The sequence below is a fragment of the Amyelois transitella genome, chromosome 15 (assembly GCF_032362555.1).
Source record: "Amyelois transitella isolate CPQ chromosome 15, ilAmyTran1.1, whole genome shotgun sequence".
Taxonomy (NCBI): Eukaryota; Metazoa; Arthropoda; class Insecta; order Lepidoptera; family Pyralidae; genus Amyelois; species Amyelois transitella.
The window spans coordinates 6723506-6742690 of NC_083518.1; the positions used below are offsets into that span (position 1 = coordinate 6723506).

The 19185-nt window shown below is 37.0% G+C and overlaps 3 protein-coding genes and 1 long non-coding RNA gene across 4 annotated transcripts; 2 read left to right on the top strand and 2 right to left on the bottom strand.

Annotated features, from left to right (window-relative positions):
* Nucleotides 1-381: 381 nt before the first annotated feature.
* LOC106140872 (brachyurin) lies at nt 382-2880 on the top strand. The gene is made up of 6 exons (XM_013342515.2): nt 382-638; nt 1113-1229; nt 1497-1653; nt 1790-1888; nt 2143-2336; nt 2730-2880. Exons 1-6 carry the CDS (start codon nt 420-422, stop codon nt 2832-2834), a joined length of 891 nt encoding a protein of 296 aa, XP_013197969.1. The 5' UTR covers nt 382-419; the 3' UTR covers nt 2835-2880.
* A 1938-nt stretch (nt 2881-4818) lies between these two features.
* Nucleotides 4819-14481, top strand: LOC106142938 (26S proteasome regulatory subunit 6B). The gene is made up of 10 exons (XM_060948068.1): nt 4819-4974; nt 5048-5134; nt 6213-6384; nt 7215-7376; nt 7517-7720; nt 8033-8180; nt 12562-12658; nt 12986-13080; nt 13359-13517; nt 14338-14481. Exons 1-10 carry the CDS (start codon nt 4942-4944, stop codon nt 14420-14422), a joined length of 1242 nt encoding a protein of 413 aa, XP_060804051.1. The 5' UTR covers nt 4819-4941; the 3' UTR covers nt 14423-14481.
* On the bottom strand, nt 8678-10425 carry LOC106142937 (lipase 3). The gene has a single exon (XM_013344893.2). The coding sequence runs from the start codon at nt 10167-10169 to the stop codon at nt 8754-8756; it is 1416 nt and encodes a 471-aa protein (XP_013200347.2). The 5' UTR covers nt 10170-10425; the 3' UTR covers nt 8678-8753.
* A 451-nt stretch (nt 14482-14932) lies between the features above and the next one.
* On the bottom strand, nt 14933-19140 carry LOC132902535 (uncharacterized). The gene is made up of 2 exons (XR_009657162.1): nt 18369-19140; nt 14933-17890 (listed from the first exon to the last, which is right to left on the bottom strand). It is a non-coding gene; the product is annotated as an uncharacterized LOC132902535 (long non-coding RNA).
* Between the last annotated feature and the right edge of the window lie 45 nt (nt 19141-19185).

Sequence of the window (19185 nt, forward strand, 5' to 3'; positions counted from 1 at the left end):
ATTATTTCTTCTTCATTATCTTGAAGGCAAAATAATTACCTAATTTAAGTAATTAAAAGTCTTAATTAATTTTCTCAATCATGCATAATCAATGCTGAATACATGTTTACAAGACACATTTTAATTATACCTACACTGTCTTTGAAAGTACGCTTAAATTCGAAACGACGTTAATGTTTTTGTTTTATTATTGTTGTATGTGCGATAAAAATAATAGAAAAGGTCGTTGACATATCATCACAGACCTGGCAAGGTGACTTGCCATCCCAGTTGATAGACACAATGCACAGGATTCTATCGTCATCAGGAATCTTATCGTACACCGAATTGAAAGAATTATCAAGTTTATCGATCATTTATCTACGTATAAATACTTCTTCGACACACATTTCGGCGGGCTTATTTTTTTTATCGGCAGCATGAAGTTTTTTGTCGTTACACTATTGGCGGTTGCCAGCACCGCTTACGGCTTAAACGTAGAACATGCAATTCCCGATGGAAATACTGCGTACGGGTATCTGAAGAACATTGGAATTCCCAGAGCGGAGCAGATCCGTAAAGCAGAGGAGGCGTACCTCAATGATGCCTCCAGGATCGTCGGGGGTGTCCCCGCTGCACTCGGACAATACCCGTACCAGGTTGGAAATCACATTATGTTGCGTACAATACTATATCAGTCGATTGACTGTAGCTGTTAGAATTAAACTGACAGTATTTCTTTTTCAAAAAGCGATTACATGTAATTTTTTTCTTTTTCTTTCTCATTTATTAGTTTAAAGATTTCGCAGTTATGACAAAATGTATGACTTCATAAGACTACAAAAATTCTGGTTTCACTATCCTTAAAACATACGTACGAACGCGATGTTTCGGGAAGATGTAGTAAACATTTCAAAAATCTAATCTAAAAAAAGGTCAACATTATTACATAATTTCAACAAATCCCATTCAGTGATTTTAGCTTCTTTTCATTTCAAAACGTAGGAAGAAGAAAAACCTCTCCATATTGTTAAAATTATTTCATTTCAAGTCAGATTGATTTGGCCTAGATGCAAAAAATGTCTTTTTGAATTTAGAACTGTAAGATTCCCCAACGATCTATTGTTTTTAAGGCTGGACTGATCAGTGACATCGTCGGTTTGACCGGCCGTGGCGTCTGCGGAGGTTCTTTGGTCACCGCCAGCCGAGTCATCACTGCCGCTCATTGCTGGTTCGATGGACAAAACCAGGTAAGGCTTTCGCACTTCTCAAGTTTTTTTTTTCTCTACACCCCAGCATTTATTGGGTAGAGACCTTATATTTGAGCCATTTTCATACAATTTTTTCGATTCGTTATATTACTTCTCAACATTCGTTCTTCATACAACTCTTTCATTCCTTATCTTTCTTGCTTCTTTTAAAGGTGGGGATGCCTATTTTTCTATTTATTTTTGCTCTGTTTTATTTCATTCGATATTCCAACTAACCTTTAGTCTGACAACGGTTGACGGTTTCAGGCCTGGCGAATTACTGTGGTTCTTGGCTCTGTGCTACTGTTCAGTGGCGGCAACAGGATTGAGACTAGTGCTGTAGCCACCCACCCCAGTTGGTTGCCCCTACTGGTGAGGAATGACGTCGCCGTCATTTACTTACCCACCCCCGTCACGCTATCTGGTAAGCAGAAATTTCTAATTTCCATCAACAAGAAAATGTCGCAAATGTAGCGTTAATTGTTTCAAACCTTTCAAACCAAGTTGTTGGAGATTGAGTTATTGGACGTACCTTTTTCTAATCACTTAATTTTTTTTAGCCACTATCAACACCATCGCCCTGCCTTCTGGAAACCAGCTTTCAGAAAATTTCGCAGGCTCTACTGCCACTGCTTCAGGATTTGGAGTTACCAGTGATGGTAAAGTACTCTAATAATTGGTTCAGCTTACGCCACGTTTATCAATGGCGACCATTGGCTACTAGGATTATATGATTCGCAAGCTACATTTAACTAGATTTGTAGCGCTTAACTTCAGAACGACATTTAATTTCAAAACTTTTCGTCACAATACTAAATGAAATATTGTAATTCATTTAAAAATAATTAATTAGCCGAATTTAAAATAACAAAAGCTTTAGATAGAACCTCTATTAATTTTAAACCTTTCACAGGTTCTGGCATTTCCACTGATCAGTTCCTGAGCCACGTCAGCCTGAACGTGATCACCAATAGCGTCTGCTCCTACGCATTCCCCTTCATTCTTCAGTCCAGCAATATCTGCACCAGCGGAGTTGGAGGCATCGGCGTTTGTGGCGGAGACTCCGGCGGTCCTTTGGTCGTCCAACGAGACGGCAGGCCCGTTTTGGTATGTATTTTGTGAAAAAAAATCCTTATTTCTCTCTTTGCAAAGTTATTTACGAACGTTGACAAGAAATAGTAGGAGTTACCTTCTATCTCTTAAAAATAATATGCGTTGTCAAGTTTCCTGAAAAGGCCCATTTTATGTTGCAGCCACACATTACTGTACAGAACTGACTGAGAGATTTTTATAACTACTTACACAAACACCTGCTTTTTTATAACTACTTTTTATAACTACTTATGTAAACAATCTATTGTATGTAATGTAATTTACACTGTGGCAGCTGGCGTGTGTGTGTGTGGCTCCCTTGAATTTATACTGTGAAATGCAAACATAACAAATAAGTAATACAGACTTCCGTAAAATAGTAGGTACTAAGAATTTTTTTTCCTTCAGATTGGAATCACATCGTTTGGATCTGCTCTCGGCTGTGAGATAAACTTACCTTCGGCCTATGCTCGAGTCACATCCTTCCTTGATTTCTTCCAGCAGCATATATAAAATGATAGTGTAACGCATATCTGATTAAATTTGTAAGGAACATAAACCGTTTTTTTTTATCAATATAATACTCTAATATAGATTGGTACCTATTAGGTACAACTATGAATTTCTGATGAAGACATTAATGATTCCAAAAAAGGTACTTTTCAAAAGGATTTTCAATATTTTAAGATACGTTTGGGTACTAAGTGGATAGTTAGAAAAAGAAATGTTTTTTTCTGATTCCCCATTAGAATTAAAAAAAAATGTTTTGTATTTAGAAATCTGTGATTTGATGTTTTGTTATTTATTATCAAACATTTAAATTGTTAAGATAATTACATTATACATCAAAATTAATCACTATAATCTATAGGTACTTTCATTACAGTAAGATTAAGTAATCTTCAAAATTCAATTAACAATTGTTTTATCAGATTATTACGTTTATCAACCTAATTATTTATCGACCAACACAGAATTTTTTTATGTGACGTAAGTAAGTTGATAAACCTTTCAGATTAAACATTCAGTTCAGTCAAAACGAAAACCATAAAGAAGTAAAATTTTTCTTCTTACATCTAACAGAGGTCAAAGATGTCAAAAAAAAAATTGTCCCTTTACATTGTGTTACACACCCACAAGGCGCATCCATTTTGACGATTTTCCGAAATATTCCCAAGCTAATTTCATCAGATCTTGACTTGATGAATATGGGACTAAATCAGGCGTCCTTCGAAACCAAAAAATATTCAAAATCACTGTCAAAATAGCACTTTATATACATGTAGTTGTTTAATTAATAGAATAGAATACCTAGATATATTTTCAAAATTGGATACAAGGTATCACTTATTGACGTCACATCGCTTAAATCTAATTATAACTACTACCGCTTCCAAAGCGCATGTGTAGAAGAAGCGGCAGAAGAAACTGCACTGCAGCATTTTCATCGGACGTCAATTTACAAATATAGATCTCTTAAATCTAAACCGTGGACGAATGCACATTTTCTACATTAAAAAAATGAATTAATGTAGAACTGATTATGTCAATACGAATATTTCGTCAAATAAATAAAGATAAAATAAAATATGTAGTTACACATAGTACAAATTAGGACAAAAATGCACAATTTAAGAGGCCATTATGTTAAGGTCGGGCCACACATGTTTATCATTTAGGTATATAATCCTCCTTGCTATAATAGGCTTTTCTACAAAACTCATCTTTAATGTACTTTTTGAATTTTCTATCATTCATTTCAAGAACACTTTTTGGTAATTTTTTATAAAATCTTATACAATTAATCAGAAATTATTTCCTTACCTTAGCCAGCCGATGTGCTGGGATCGACAACTTATAATTTTTCCGCAGTGATCTACTAGTACATTCACCTATTTTCTGAAAAAGTCTAAGTTTTTCCTAACATGCATATCTAATGTTATCGAATATGTATGTTATGTGAATTCATGTTAATAGATTTACTTACTTATCATGCAGAACAGACCTAATGTAGCAGTTAAGGTTTTATTGTATATACTATCAAAATTATAATCGTTACCTTACTAGTATAAAAGTGATTTTATAAATTCTTGCAATTATATCAGGTATGTATTTTAGAAGTTATGCAGAAACAGGTGAATATCCATACCTAATACATACATACAGGTCAAAATCATAACCTTCTTTTTATTTCGCCTTAGTTTGGTAAAAACAACAGGTAAAAATACAGAGTTGGTATTATTAGAAAATTGCGTCTCAAAATCAACGTCGGATGTTCAAATTTTTAAAACTCCCGCCGATTTATTTTATTTTGTTTGTAAGTTTTGACATGTCTCAGGATGATCATATATTTTTGAAACCACAATAAATGAATAATTAACTGTACTTTTATTATTTAAAAGTACTTAATAGAAATAACAGAAATATTTTGAACCTTTGAACTGTATTACACAATGAAAACGAAACGAACTGCTTTCTTTGGAACGGAACGTAGATGACAAAGCGTTTATTTTGACATTTTATTTCTGACTGACATTTCTGAGCTGAGTGCCTGTGAGTGAATTCTCAATACAAGTAATCTTGTTTTTTTCGTGAAATTCATTCAAAGAATAGTATTAAAATGGAAGATATCGGTCTAGTTCTGCCTGAAAAAGTAAGTTATCGTGATGAAAGCAGTTTCCTTAAATGACAAATGGGCAATTTGTGATTATATTTTGTTGTTTTAGGATGACCAGACCGTCGATACCAAAACGCTTTCCGGCCCTCAGTCTTTCGAAGAACTCGAATCTGAAGATTTATATACAAAATACAAGGTAAAAATTTTTCCTTTTATGCACCTATACCATAATGTACAATATAACTTGATTGCTAGTTCTGTGATGAACAAAGGAGTTACCTACTCATCATTGTGCACTCTCTTCCATCAAGCGTTTTCCCAATTGCTTTCACAGATGTTGATTTCAAACTTTCTTATTGAAGACATACATACATATGGTCACGTCTATATCCCTTGCGGGGTAGACAAAGCCAACAGTCTTGAAAAGACTGAATGGCCACGTTCAGCTATTTGGCTTAACGATAGAATTGAGATTCAAATAGTGACAAGTTGCTAGCCCATCGCTTAAAAAAGAATCCCAAGTTTGTAAGCCTATTCCTTAGTCGCCTTTTACGACATCCATGGGAAAGAGATGGAGTGGTCCTTTTCTTTTTTGTATTGGTGCCGGGAACCACACGGCTTTCAAGAATGGGATAGTATTAGGCAATCATTACTGAAAATTGTAATTTTTTTACACTATTATTAAATATCATTAGATCTCCCCAACGGATTAGTATAAAGCAGATATAATTGTAAAATTGCCAAATTTTACACAATATGTAAAACACTCGATTTCAATTAACTAGTAACATTTGCTCTGGCATTGCATCTCTGCAACAAGTTAGAATTAGTAACCCATTCGGGAAATATAATACTTTAATTGACCTTAGTCTTTGATATTCTTTGTATAAAATTAGGATGTAAAGTATATAAAGCTGAAATGGAAACTCGTCTCTCTCTCATCTTGGCATGTTCCCAGTTGCACCCTCTTCCATTAGGCTTTGGGATCTGGGTTATGCTTTCAACTTCTTCCGTTAACCACATCTTCAGTTCTAAGCCCAATGGCATAAAGATTACAAAATAAAGAGAGAACCAAAAAATTCAAATTGAAGAGAGAGTATTCTATATATCGTCCGTTTTGGAGCAAGTGTTAATTCAATATTTTGTTCATTACACAAATTGAGAAAGAGTCATACATATTTTTCTCAATTAACATTTGGAAAAAATTTGCTTTTGAGGTTTGTAATTAACTGGAAGCCTTATTATTTATTTATACATATTATTGCTTTTTACAGAAACTACAGCGCATGTTAGAATTCTTGGAAGTGCAAGAGGAATACATTAAAGATGAACAGCGGAATTTGAAGAAAGAATACCTTCACGCACAAGAGGAGGTAAAGAGGATACAGTCGGTCCCGTTGGTGATTGGCCAGTTTTTGGAGGCTGTCGACCAGAACACAGGAATTGGTGAGGCAATTTTATTACTTGTTTATACATAAAAACATATGGTCTTGTCTATATCCTTTGTGGGGTAGACAGAGCCAACAGTCTTGATATGACTGATGGGTCACATTCAGCTATTTGGCTTTATAATAGAATTGAGATCCAAATAGTGACAGGTTGCTAGCCCATCGCCTAAAAAAGAATCCCAAGTTTTTAAGCATATACCTTAATCGCCTTTTACGACAATTTTACTTGTTTATTAATTAAAAAATAACTATAAGGCAAAAAATTAGCTTTGTTGTAAAGAAGACTGCATTTTCTCTATGCTTTAATGCCACAGCATACAAGAGGTTGCAGCAAGATTCACAGATACGAATGAAAGACGTCTCTGAAACCAAAGCTATAAATATATACGGGACAGATAACACAGATTGAGTTAGCCTCAAAGTAAGATCGAGACTTGTGTTATGAGATGCTAACTCGACAATACTATATTTAATTATAAATACTTGTATAGATAAACATCCACGACCCTGGACAATCAGAGAAAGTTTCTTTCTCATCATGCCCTGGCCAGCATGTGAACCCGGGACCTCCATTGTTACAGACAAGCGCACTACCGCTGCGCCAACAGAGGTCGTCAGCCAAAATTCACAAATAATCAGACCATAAAATCAATGTGTGTATGAATTTTAGTTACAACCCAACAATCATACAGTACTCACGCATATAATCATGTCACTCTCAATTTCTTCCTAAAGCCATACAGTCTTTTCAAGACTCATATTTATAAATTAAAAACCATAAATTGTGAAGAAGCTCACAGGTATCAAGTTATACAATTTTTGTTCCAGTTGGCAGTACCACGGGGTCGAACTATTACGTTCGTATCTTGTCTACCATAGACCGCGAGCTGCTCAAGCCTTCGGCGTCGGTGGCCCTGCACAAACATTCTAATGCCCTGGTCGATGTACTGCCTCCGGAAGCAGACAGCTCCATATCTATGCTTCAAGCAGGTATGAAATCCTTATTTTACTTTTATTATTCCGAATTCAATGAGGTACAAACATAATCACATCTCTCATTTTAACTGTATCAGCTCGTTCTACATTTAACACTTTAAAAAAAATCATCCTCAAACGATTGTCTTTTACAGATGAGAAACCCGATGTCCAATACTCAGACATTGGAGGCATGGACACGCAGAAACAGGAGATCAGGGAGGCGGTGGAGCTGCCTCTGACCCATGTTGAGTTGTACAGACAGATCGGTATCGAACCTCCGCGTGGAGTGCTCATGTATGGTCCCCCAGGCTGCGGCAAGACTATGCTGGCTAAAGCGGTGGCACATCATACTACTGGTGAGGTTTTATAACTACTTTTCAGAATATGCTTGCCTTATCAAAGCTATAACCTTTGCCTAACAAGATATAAGAGCTTGTTTAATGGCCTTTCTTGCCCCCGTAAAATGGCAAGCGCGACACCGTTTTTATCGCGCGCGGTCTTTCGCGAAAAACTATCGCGGCATGTTTCACGGCATAATAAAGTGAACAACGATAGATCGTCGCGTGATAAAAACGGCGTCACGCGTGCGCTGGATTGAATTTTACAATCTTGCACGGGAAGAGAGGTGGCAGTATGGAAACAATTCTAATAATATACTATTGTTATAGCTGCCTTCATCCGCGTGGTGGGCTCGGAGTTCGTCCAGAAGTACCTGGGCGAGGGCCCGCGCATGGTGCGCGACGTGTTCCGCCTCGCCAAGGAGAACAGCCCCGCCATTATCTTCATCGACGAGATTGACGCTATCGCCACCAAACGGTGAGATAAAACTAATCTTATGATCATAATAGACCACACAAAGTGCAGGGGACAAATGACGGAAGACGGACCTGAAGCGTTGTGGAGGGTGTAACGGGAACACGCAAAGTTAATTAACTAAAATATGTATTTTTTTTATTTATTTACTTTCTTGCATCTCCCATTACAGACTTAACCTAATGTGATTATATTTACTCCTTTTATAGTAATATTTGGCACATTGGCAGGCTAGACCTTCGGTTGAAATACATACATTATAGCTTCTATTATCACATCCCCTTACAGGGTAGACAGAGCAGACAGCCTTGAAAAAATTAAAGGTCACATACTTAAAGATGGAATTCAAGAAGAACACCAAGTTATGAAAGCCTTTCCCTTAATTGACTTTTACAATCTGTACGGAAAGGCAAAAATTTTCATGCTTAGCACGCAGTGTGTAACAAAAAAAAAATACTTGCTAGGATAAATACGTATATTGTAGTTTGAAATGTAGCATAAATTAATAGGGTAATAACAACATGAGTATAATAATAATATTGTGTTGGTACCTACTTTAATTTACTTTAGTTATAATCAAAATGCAGCTAATAATTTTCGAACTCTGTCGAATATTAACGTTCGAAAATGTTTGGCCCAAATGAAATCCAAATGGTTGAATTGGGGATGCGGTATCTTGTAAATATCTATGGCGTTCCCCAGTCTCTGGTACAATGCGTCCACGTCCACGGGGTGGGCCATCCAATCGTGGTCGCTGTAGAATAAAGAAACAGGTGCTCGTATGCTCTCTAAAGGGTAACTTGGAGGCACTTCACTACCATACACTCTAAGATTTTTTGTCGCACCATAATCGTACCGCTTGAAATCGCCAGAGTTGAAATTCTGCCCATAGTGAAGCACTTGCTTCAAAGCCGCTCCGGACGGAGTGTGACCATTTATCACTGGTATATTCGATACATTCAACTCGGCAAAGCCAAACCCGGTGCCTAGCAACAGCTGGTTGTAACATATAATCTCTGCAATAGGCCCGGTGCCGCATAAAACCGTCTTCAGGATTCTTATCAGAGCACTATCCGGAAGAATTTCATGCAATCCAAAGCTTTGTACGACCACGCCGAGGAATCCACTCGCGGGAGCCGCCAGACGCACGAATGGCGAAAGGGCATGAGATAAATAAGCCCCAGGAGAAAGAGCAATCATTAACGCTATCTTATCATTATAATCTGGCCTCTCCGAAGCCATTACAAAGAAGCTGGTCGTACCTTGTGAGTGGCCGATGTATTTTAAGGATTTCTGACTCGTGGTATTCAACGTGTAATCTATCATAGCCGGGAGGTCGTAGTAACCTATCTCGTGCCATGAGAAGTCCCAGAAAACTGCCTCGGATGGATCTAACTGAATATGGCGGCGGGAATGCTTGTTCCCTCGAGCGTTCCCCATCCACACGTCGTAGCCTTCTTCCGCCAAGAGATACGCGAGGCTGCTCTCTGGGCCGGCGATCACGAAGTCATCAGCGCTGCCCAGCAACCCATGCATAAGAAACACGACAGGTCCTCTCCCGGGGATCCTGAACATATTCAACGCGTACCCGTCTTCAGTCACTGTTTCGTGTTTTTCAACTGGGTATCCATATTTGGTGATAAGTTTATCGATACTGAGCGTAGCGTCTTCGTTCCCCAAACCGGCTTGAAATTCTGCGAGGATTTTGTCAGTCTGACCGGCTAAGTTGCTTTCGTTTATGAGGACTGGAATATCTCCTTGGACGCCGAGTGCCCGAGCGATGGCCACAGGGATTCTGGTGACGTCATACACCGTTCTGGCGAACAGTTCGCCAGCGCCCTGTGCTACTATCTGGAACAATGGCTGCGACACAACCGCGCCTGTTATTTGTCGTGTCGTGTCTGCTAGCGCTGGCAGTAGTCCGTCCGGCTGCGCTCGGCAGGATAGCAACGACAATGCGAGTGCGATCAGACGCGTGCCGCGGACCATCATGACACGAGCGGTCTTACATAAGTTTTGTTGTGAACTGACCGATCCTCTTATTTATCGACCTTGATACTCGTCAGTTTTTTTTGTGAACTGCCAATTTGCCGATTGTTTGGTGCTGGCCCGGCATCCGGCACCCGCGACTCCGATGACTGACATTAACTCGAAAACAATCAATGAACTGTGAACATACTCATCTTTCTTGTGACATACGTATTTTGTGAATTTCTATGTCGAATATGTGTTTTTGGATAAACCACTGTTGGTTATATATACATGTTATCTTAGTCATAGATTTATGAATATTAATGAATGTGACGACAACGGATCTTGATTTTTTGTCTACAAAGGAATTATTTGATATGGAAAATACGAATCTAATAAATAATAAACAAGGTTCATTAATACTGGTCTAAAACAAGTTCGTACCTACGAAGTTAAACAACCTAATTAAATTTATGTATTCATCATTAATACAATCACGTCTTTATCCCTTGCGGGATAGACAGAGCCAGCAGCCTCGAAAGACTGATGAAGACTGGAGCCATAAGTTCAGCTTATGGCTTAGTGATGGATTTGAAATTCAAATCAGGTTGCTGGTCCATCGCCTACAAGAAGTATCCCAAATTTCCAAGAAAATTCCCAAGTTCCGTTCCCTTAACCGCCTTTTACGACGTCCACGGGTAAGAGATAGAGAGGTCCTATTCGATTAAAGTGCCGGGAACGACACGGCACTGATTAAATTTATTTATTCAAATTAAGAAGTACGGACAGAACATCTTATCAAGTTACCTCATATAAGACTTATATAAGTACTAGCTGTGCCCGCGACTTCGTCCGCGTGGAATAGTTATTTTGGGCATCATATTTATTTTTGCAAGCATCCTCCTCGGCTTTATCAATTATAGCTGCTAATTGTTATACGACTTGGCGACGACTTGGCCCACATCATTATCATTACCCGCGACCGAACGGAGACCGTATATATGCGTTTAGGGTGAGAGGTTGTGCGTTTGTGTGTTTGTTTGTGCAAACCAATGTTAGCATATATCTCCAAAACTACTGGTCCGATTTTAATAAATAAAAGGTCAGGCGGTCACGCGTATTAGAAAGAACGCTGGTTCGCCGTATTAAATGTTTCGCTGCAAATTGCTTATAACGACTATATCTCAAAACCTATTCGTCTGATTTATATACTGTAAATGGCAATTTTAGGCTACATGAAAAGCCGAAAGTAATAAACATATTTATTTGGATAAGGATTAATACTGAATTAAAGAAAATTGGTTTCAAAATAACTCATGTTTATAATGAAAAAATAATCTTAAAAAATGAACATAAAAGTGGTTATTGTAAGTAAACCTTAAGAGATAGATATATGCTCTCGCGGAGTTTTTTGTGGCAAAAAATGAGTACTTTACATCTTTAGTACATTGTTTTACTATATCTTTGTTGGTTTGCGCAGCGTTCGCGTGGAAAGCTCGCAGATGGCCGACTCATTCAACTTTCACCTGCATTGTTGACGTTTCCCGTAGGAAATCCGGGATAAAATGTAGCCTATAGCCTTCCTCGATAAATAGACTATCTAACAGTGAAAGAATTATTCAAATCGGTTCAGTAGTTTCTGAGATTAGCGCGTTTAAACAAACAAACAAATAAACAAACAAAACAAACTCTTCAGCTTTATAATATTAGTATAGATTTATGCTAATCCGTGAACTTTACATGCACAATATTTAAATAATAAATGTGACAATTTATCTACGAACGCCAAAACCACTAAACGGAAGATATTATTACTGATTTTTGGTATAAATATTGATAATTTTATTATACCACACAAACACCATTCATGTATTTTCAAATAGATGTACTTACCTAATACATGACTTAAGAAGAATATTCTTAATTCTCGTAAAATTCTAAAAAGGTAATTGTAAAACTAAGTTACGTTATGTATGTCATTTATTTAATATGTATAATTGTTTTATTGTTAGCAAAAACCATAACTGGACACTTGCTCACAGCTAAAAATAGTTATTCTAAAGGTATTATTATCTCAAGGATCGGAGGTCACATCTAAAGAATAGGAAAAATTAACTAATGACGTACGTTGTACGCTGACCGCTATTCTTTGTGCTATATTATTTGTATTTCTCTGTTTTACGCATTATTATTTGAGCATTTCTTTGCGTAAATTTTTTCAGTGAATTCTTTATTTTTACTCAACATTAACTGAAAAAAAACGGTTGAATTGAGAAACACCTCCTTTTTTGAAGTCGGTTAAACAATTTTTTTCTCTTTGGTTCTTTCTCAGTCTGGTCGAAATATTTTAATCAGAAAGTTGCAAAAATGTGCAAAATTTATTAATAATTTAAATATATATATTTTTTTGTAGGTTTGATGCCCAAACTGGTGCCGACAGAGAAGTCCAGCGAATCCTGCTGGAACTCCTCAATCAAATGGACGGTTTCGATCAGACGACTAATGTTAAGGTAACTTGTAATAAACACCTCGAATTTACTACAGTATTGTCAATACGATATTATAATGTTGCAAGATTAATGAACTTGCTACAAAACATTTTAAAGGAATTTTGTTTAAGGTATAGTTTTTTATCCTAACTCATTTCATAGACAAAAATGGGCGTTGTTTTATTTTAACAAATAATTCAATTACTACTGAACTGGAACTACTGAAACTTTGGACAATGATAGAATAGAATGATAGACGTCGACGAAGACGCAATTTTTTTTCTGGAAATTCCCACAGAATCTGAGCCCCGCGCAAAAGCTAGTTTATTCAAAATTTAATGTTTTCAGGTGATAATGGCCACCAATCGTGCTGATACGCTTGACCCTGCTCTACTACGGCCGGGCCGCTTAGACAGGAAAATCGAGTTCCCTCTGCCTGACAGGTAATTATGTTTTTGAACATATTATTATATATATAGTACAGTGGTATGCACACTGGCCAAACTTTATCTTGTAAAAGGCAGTGGACTATAATGACTTCAAATCAGTGTGTGCATTTGTACTTGCCTTCTGAAGGTTCTCATTGCAGTCACCAACCTCTTTTTTTTATAACTTCTAAGTTGTGGAGTAATTTGAAGTCTGCTCATTATTTCTTTAATATTTGCCTTATCTGGTAAAAACCTTACCAATGTATTTAACTGTAACTGTTCACGATTGGCAGGCGTCAAAAGCGTTTAATCTTCTCGACGATCACGGCCAAAATGAACCTGTCCGAGGAAGTAGATCTAGAAGAGTTTGTGGCGCGCCCCGACCGCGTCTCCGGCGCAGACATCAACGCCATCTGTCAGGAAGCTGGTATGCATGCCGTGCGGGAAAACAGGTATGGAACATAAGTAAAACCATTTTGTTTGTACCCTATGTTTGTGCTCCACTGCTAGGCAAAAGCCTCACCTTTCTCTATTTATAAAGCTCTATCTGAAGCCTAATCTATCTGAGCCCATCTATCTGGAAAGGTTCGAAAATGTCCAACCCAATCCTAGTTTAGCTTGACTGACATAACGCCTTCGTCAACGGGTATTCGGCGCGCAATTCGGTGGGTCATTCTTGATCGAGGAGTCGGCGCACACATAATAAATCGCGCGACGCTCCCATCGCCCTATAAAAACATTAAACTAAAATTGAAGGAACTCCCGCCACAATGCTGACAAGAATTCTACTACTAAAGCATTTTTATTTGAAACCCATATAGTTGTGACGAAACATGTACCTAATTCGCCATTTTTAACGGCGGTCACTGGGATCGATTTCTATCAGAGATAAGCTATAAACACTCACGACTAATTCACAGTTCAATAAAAAAGAACATAAATTCACCCGTTCGGGAACTGCTATTACCACATACATACCTACGTAAATAAACACGTCAAAATTTAATCACGCTCAAGTGTTAAAAATGTCAGCAGTCTCGAACGATGCGTAAACATGTGATCCTATACAGTGCACGTCTTCATACTTGCAATTCTACATACTAAGTAATGTTTGGCTCCTCAGTTTGAAAGTTTCACTCAAGTTATTATACCTTGTTGAAGCCTCTCCAAATGAGTTATGCCGATTCTCTTATAGTCTAGATTTATTTGAAAATCATAAGTTAATCAAAAAGTTTAAAAAATCATTTATTAAATAGAAAATATTTGTTTCAGGTATATCGTGCTACCGAAAGATTTCGAAAAGGGCTACAAAAATAATATCAAGAAGGACGAAAGCGAATATGAGTTTTACAAATAAGTTTTTCTCATACTATTATATTATTGTATTTCTGAATTAAATTGTAAACTATAAATTTATCACGGTGTTTTTTTCTTACCATTTTTGTTATAAATCAAAGAGAAGTGTTCATTTCAAAATCTATATTTCATAACAGTTCTTATCAACAATGTGATATAATATTACAATATATTTGGCATATACCTCATAGAAAACATGAAATCGTCGCTAATAATAAATTACAAACAGAATTCTAGCATTTATGAAACGAGTTTGTGATGAGAATGTACATTTAGCCCTCATTATATTAAAACTAGCCTCCTTTCCGTCGCTTTATATGTGTGGATCAAAATGATGAGATGTGTGGTTGGTACTTTTATTAAGACTTATGTTTGCGAAGCGTCACATGCGTTCCGTTATTGTATATTTCAAAAATAAAACAACTGTCAACAAACAGAACTGAACAAGATTCTCGACAAGGACAAATGTCAATAAGATTACATTTTTCGGTATTACATTTTTCAAGAACAGTACAAATAAAAAAACGAAACCGATTTACGTTAAGAATTGTTCATGTCTAAATCTCACAACGTGCTAACGGTATTCTTTTGTCTATTTAACGTAAGTTTGTCAGAAGTATTCCAGTATGATCGAAAAATCCCAATCCTGACTATGACATGCATTATAGAAAATAATAATCTCATATCTAATAAAAAATTTTTAAAGAACCCTCATTTCATGGATAGCGGATTAAGAACAGCGACGGACGGAAGCTAGTTTCAAACTATTGTCAATATATTATTATTACATACTAATAATAACAGGTGTATGAATGACATTAGGCTGCGTTAAGGCACTAATTCTATTTAAGGCAAAGTGTGTAAAAGAAAAAAGTTTTGACAGATATTAAAATCTAGCTGTCTAATTTTTAAGTACAAACATATTTTTACATACAACACGTGCTTTAAAGTGTATATTTATATTTGTATAATTAGTATTCATTCTATTCTAATCTCATAGTGCGTCAATGTAAGAAGGCCTCATATAATATGTTTTCAAATTGCTAATATTAATATAATATCATTCAATCTACATAACAGGCAAATTGTGTCAGCTTTTGAGCAAGATTTAAGTGAAAATTGTCATGGGTAACAGTAGTCTAACGTTATCTTACAAATTTACTGAAACTGGGATGTATGCTATAATTTGTGACGTCTCATTAAAAATTAAATCATGATAAATGTCATTAACCATGCCGCTCGGTTTTGCAAAGTAAAATACATAGTAAATGTAAGTATATGGAATCCAAAATGTTACTTTTAATGTTGCTCAGAACACAATAAATATGGTAGTAAAGTTACTCTGTTATTTCAATTCTGCCTCGCTCTAATATACATTGGTGTTTACATAATACAATAAAAAAATATTACAGTGAAAAGTGTCATTTTTATGTTTTTTTCTTTAATTAACGAGCGATTGGGCAAAAAACGTTTCTATTAACAATTCGGTATTTGATTCAATTGAATACATAAATATGCAATGCTTTTTAGTCGGAATGTATAAAACAAGCTTAATACAAGAAAACACTACAACTAATGATATAAAATATCACCTAATTTTATATTTATAATAAAAAAATAAGTACATAACGATTTGTAGTTCAATAATACTGATTTTGAAATTATTTGTCCAATGAATACAAAAAGGGTACAAATTTGTGGCACTCTGCAATTCTGCTTAGACATATCAACAAGTATAAAAAAACAATAGGATAAATATGAGATATTATAATCTAGCATACTACATATAATTTTAATATTATTTTTGATACGAAAATAGAAAAGTTATAAAGGCATATCATACCATAGAATGATCAACAATTATAATAAATGTTAGTGTAGTCTTAAATGATTGTACGTAAGTGGCGAATGTAAATGGACGGGCGAAAATATTTAAAACAAGACAGTCAACAGTCAATAAAGGGTTAGTCTTATAGCCTATATATACTATCTGGATTTATAACCCTATCACTAAAAAGTGAAAAATGTGGTTCCCTCTAGCTAGGAGATACCGCAAGACACCCGAGTCAAACACGACAGTTTTATTTTTCTATTCAACAAGTATTCAAATTTAATTGTTTGAATATTTTTTCGTCAAAGCTTTCATTTCTTTGAGTTATGTCATCCAACTCAACCCTTCTATATATTTCAAATCAAACTAGCAATGAAAAGTAGATCAAAGTTGAACATGCATGATTTGAGTACATCATCACGGGAACCTTAATATAAAAGCTTTTCAAATGTCTGAAATTATGAAATCTTACTATACACGCTTATAAGAATGAATGGTGCAAAGAAGACGGAAAATATGCTTCTTTAGTTAAGATCGTCCAAAAAACCCTACAACACTAGTTTCAACAATTTCACCTAATCAACAAACTATTTTATGGCAATAAAATTAACACATTAAATATAATTTAACAAAAAAAAGCTTATAAAATTCATGGAAAGTAATTGATAAGGAATGTGAAAAAGGCATGCTTGATTTCAAATGTATAAAGTATAAAAAATAATAAACTTAATGTAGTCATTTTATAGCAAGTAAAAAGTTTTGACTACCAAAGATCGTCTTTATCAAATGGCAGGGATCTCTTTAAAAAAATGATCAAAATTTTCCGAATTTGATTAAGATATAAAATTTTATTTCTTTTTTCATATGACAACCTTAGTTTACCAAGAAATGTAATAAGTATTAACATTTTAACAATAGTTATCAAAAGTAGTACTACCAAAATTATAATACTTATTACATGTTACATTTTTTTTTTTTAAACTTCTGTTAATATTATTATAAAGATATTAATTGGAAACAGTCCTGAATACATAAGCTTTTTAAAACAAATTAATATGGTAGGATTATTAAGTCTTAAGCTTATTTCTATCTTTATCCATTATATCTTTATAAAATAATAAAAAAATGATCTTTATCAATGCAGTCAAAATTTTCTTAGTTATTCAAATTCAAGTAAATGATTACTAATCGATGATCCGTGCCTTTGATTAAAAATCCCCTTATATCAAAATCCCCATAAAATTAACATCACTGGAGCTTAAATTTCCAACCCAAAAACTTATGTGATTATTTTAAGACATGAAGCATATTTTTTATGAACATAGTTCTTTGGATCAGCTTATGGATGGACAAATGAAGATGATCATTATAAAAGAAATAAATAGTTGTTAGTGATTTTGATCATGTTTGTTAAAATACTTTGGTTCTATTAATAAGTTATTCATAACTAGATATTACTGGTGAATGTTAATTGTGATAAAATATTGATGAGTATAAAAGGTGTTGCATCTTGGCTAACCTCTAAGCTCATTTATAAAAGTCAATAAATATAAAATCACTTCAGTGCAATAAATACGCTACTTTTCTATTGTACATTATCGAATCGATCGAAAGAGGTGGGGTTGTCGCCTTGGTTACCTGAAAACAAAAAATAGGATTAATAAGGAAAAAATAATGTCCTAACTCAGTATTGAAGTCGTGTAAGCCTTAGACAATATAAACTTGGATCGATGAGAGCAAAATAAAAAAAAAAAATCCACACTTCTAAACGTCAATGTATAATTTTTTGTAATACGAAGGTCTATTTTCGAATGAACGAATGAATTTGTTCGGTTTGGACATTTTATAATTTCATATTTATGTACATCAATAAAAACATACACCAAAATATAAGACTGGCGAATGCATTGCACTATTTAAATCTTTTAAATTTTTTAGCTGGACCGTAGGTTCGTTGTTTATGGTAAATCAATTCATTCATTCATATATATCCCTAGCAGGGTAGATAGAGCTAGCAGTGTTGAAAGACGGGCCACGGAATGAGTGTAAATTCGCGCAGCGGGCGGGCGCTGCGCCGGCTCGATGTCAGCAGTAAGGCAATGAGTGTAATACTGACTGCGCAGCGTGGTGCTGCATGAGCGGCACGAGCAGCGCGGGCGGGCCGGCGCGGCGCAGGAACGGGTGCAGCAGCAGGCGCGCGGCGGGCGGGCGCTGCGCCGGCTCGATGTCAGCAGTAAGGCAATGAGTGTAATACTGACTGCGCAGCGTGGTGCTGCATGAGCGGCACGAGCAGCGCGGGCGGGCCGGCGCGGCGCAGGAACGGGTGCAGCAGCAGGCGCGCGGCGGGCGGGCGCTGCGCCGGCTCGATGTCAGCAGTAAGGCAATGAGTGTAATACTGACTGCGCAGCGTGGTGCTGCATGAGCGGCACGAGCAGCGCGGGCGGGCCGGCGCGGCGCAGGAACGGGTGCAGCAGCAGGCGCGCGGCGGGCGGGCGCTGCGCCGGCTCGATGTCAGCAGTAAGGCAATGAGTGTAATACTGACTGCGCAGCGTGGTGCTGCATGAGCGGCACGAGCAGCGCGGGCGGGCCGGCGCGGCGCAGGAACGGGTGCAGCAGCAGGCGCGCGGCGGGCGGGCGCTGCGCCGGCTCGATGTCAGCAGTAAGGCAATGAGTGTAATACTGACTGCGCAGCGTGGTGCTGCATGAGCGGCACGAGCAGCGCGGGCGGGCCGGCGCGGCGCAGGAACGGGTGCAGCAGCAGGCGCGCGGCGGGCGGGCGCTGCGCCGGCTCGATGTCAGCAGTAAGGCAATGAGTGTAATACTGACTGCGCAGCGTGGTGCTGCATGAGCGGCACGAGCAGCGCGGGCGGGCCGGCGCGGCGCAGGAACGGGTGCAGCAGCAGGCGCGCAGCGGGCGGGCGCTGCGCCGGCTC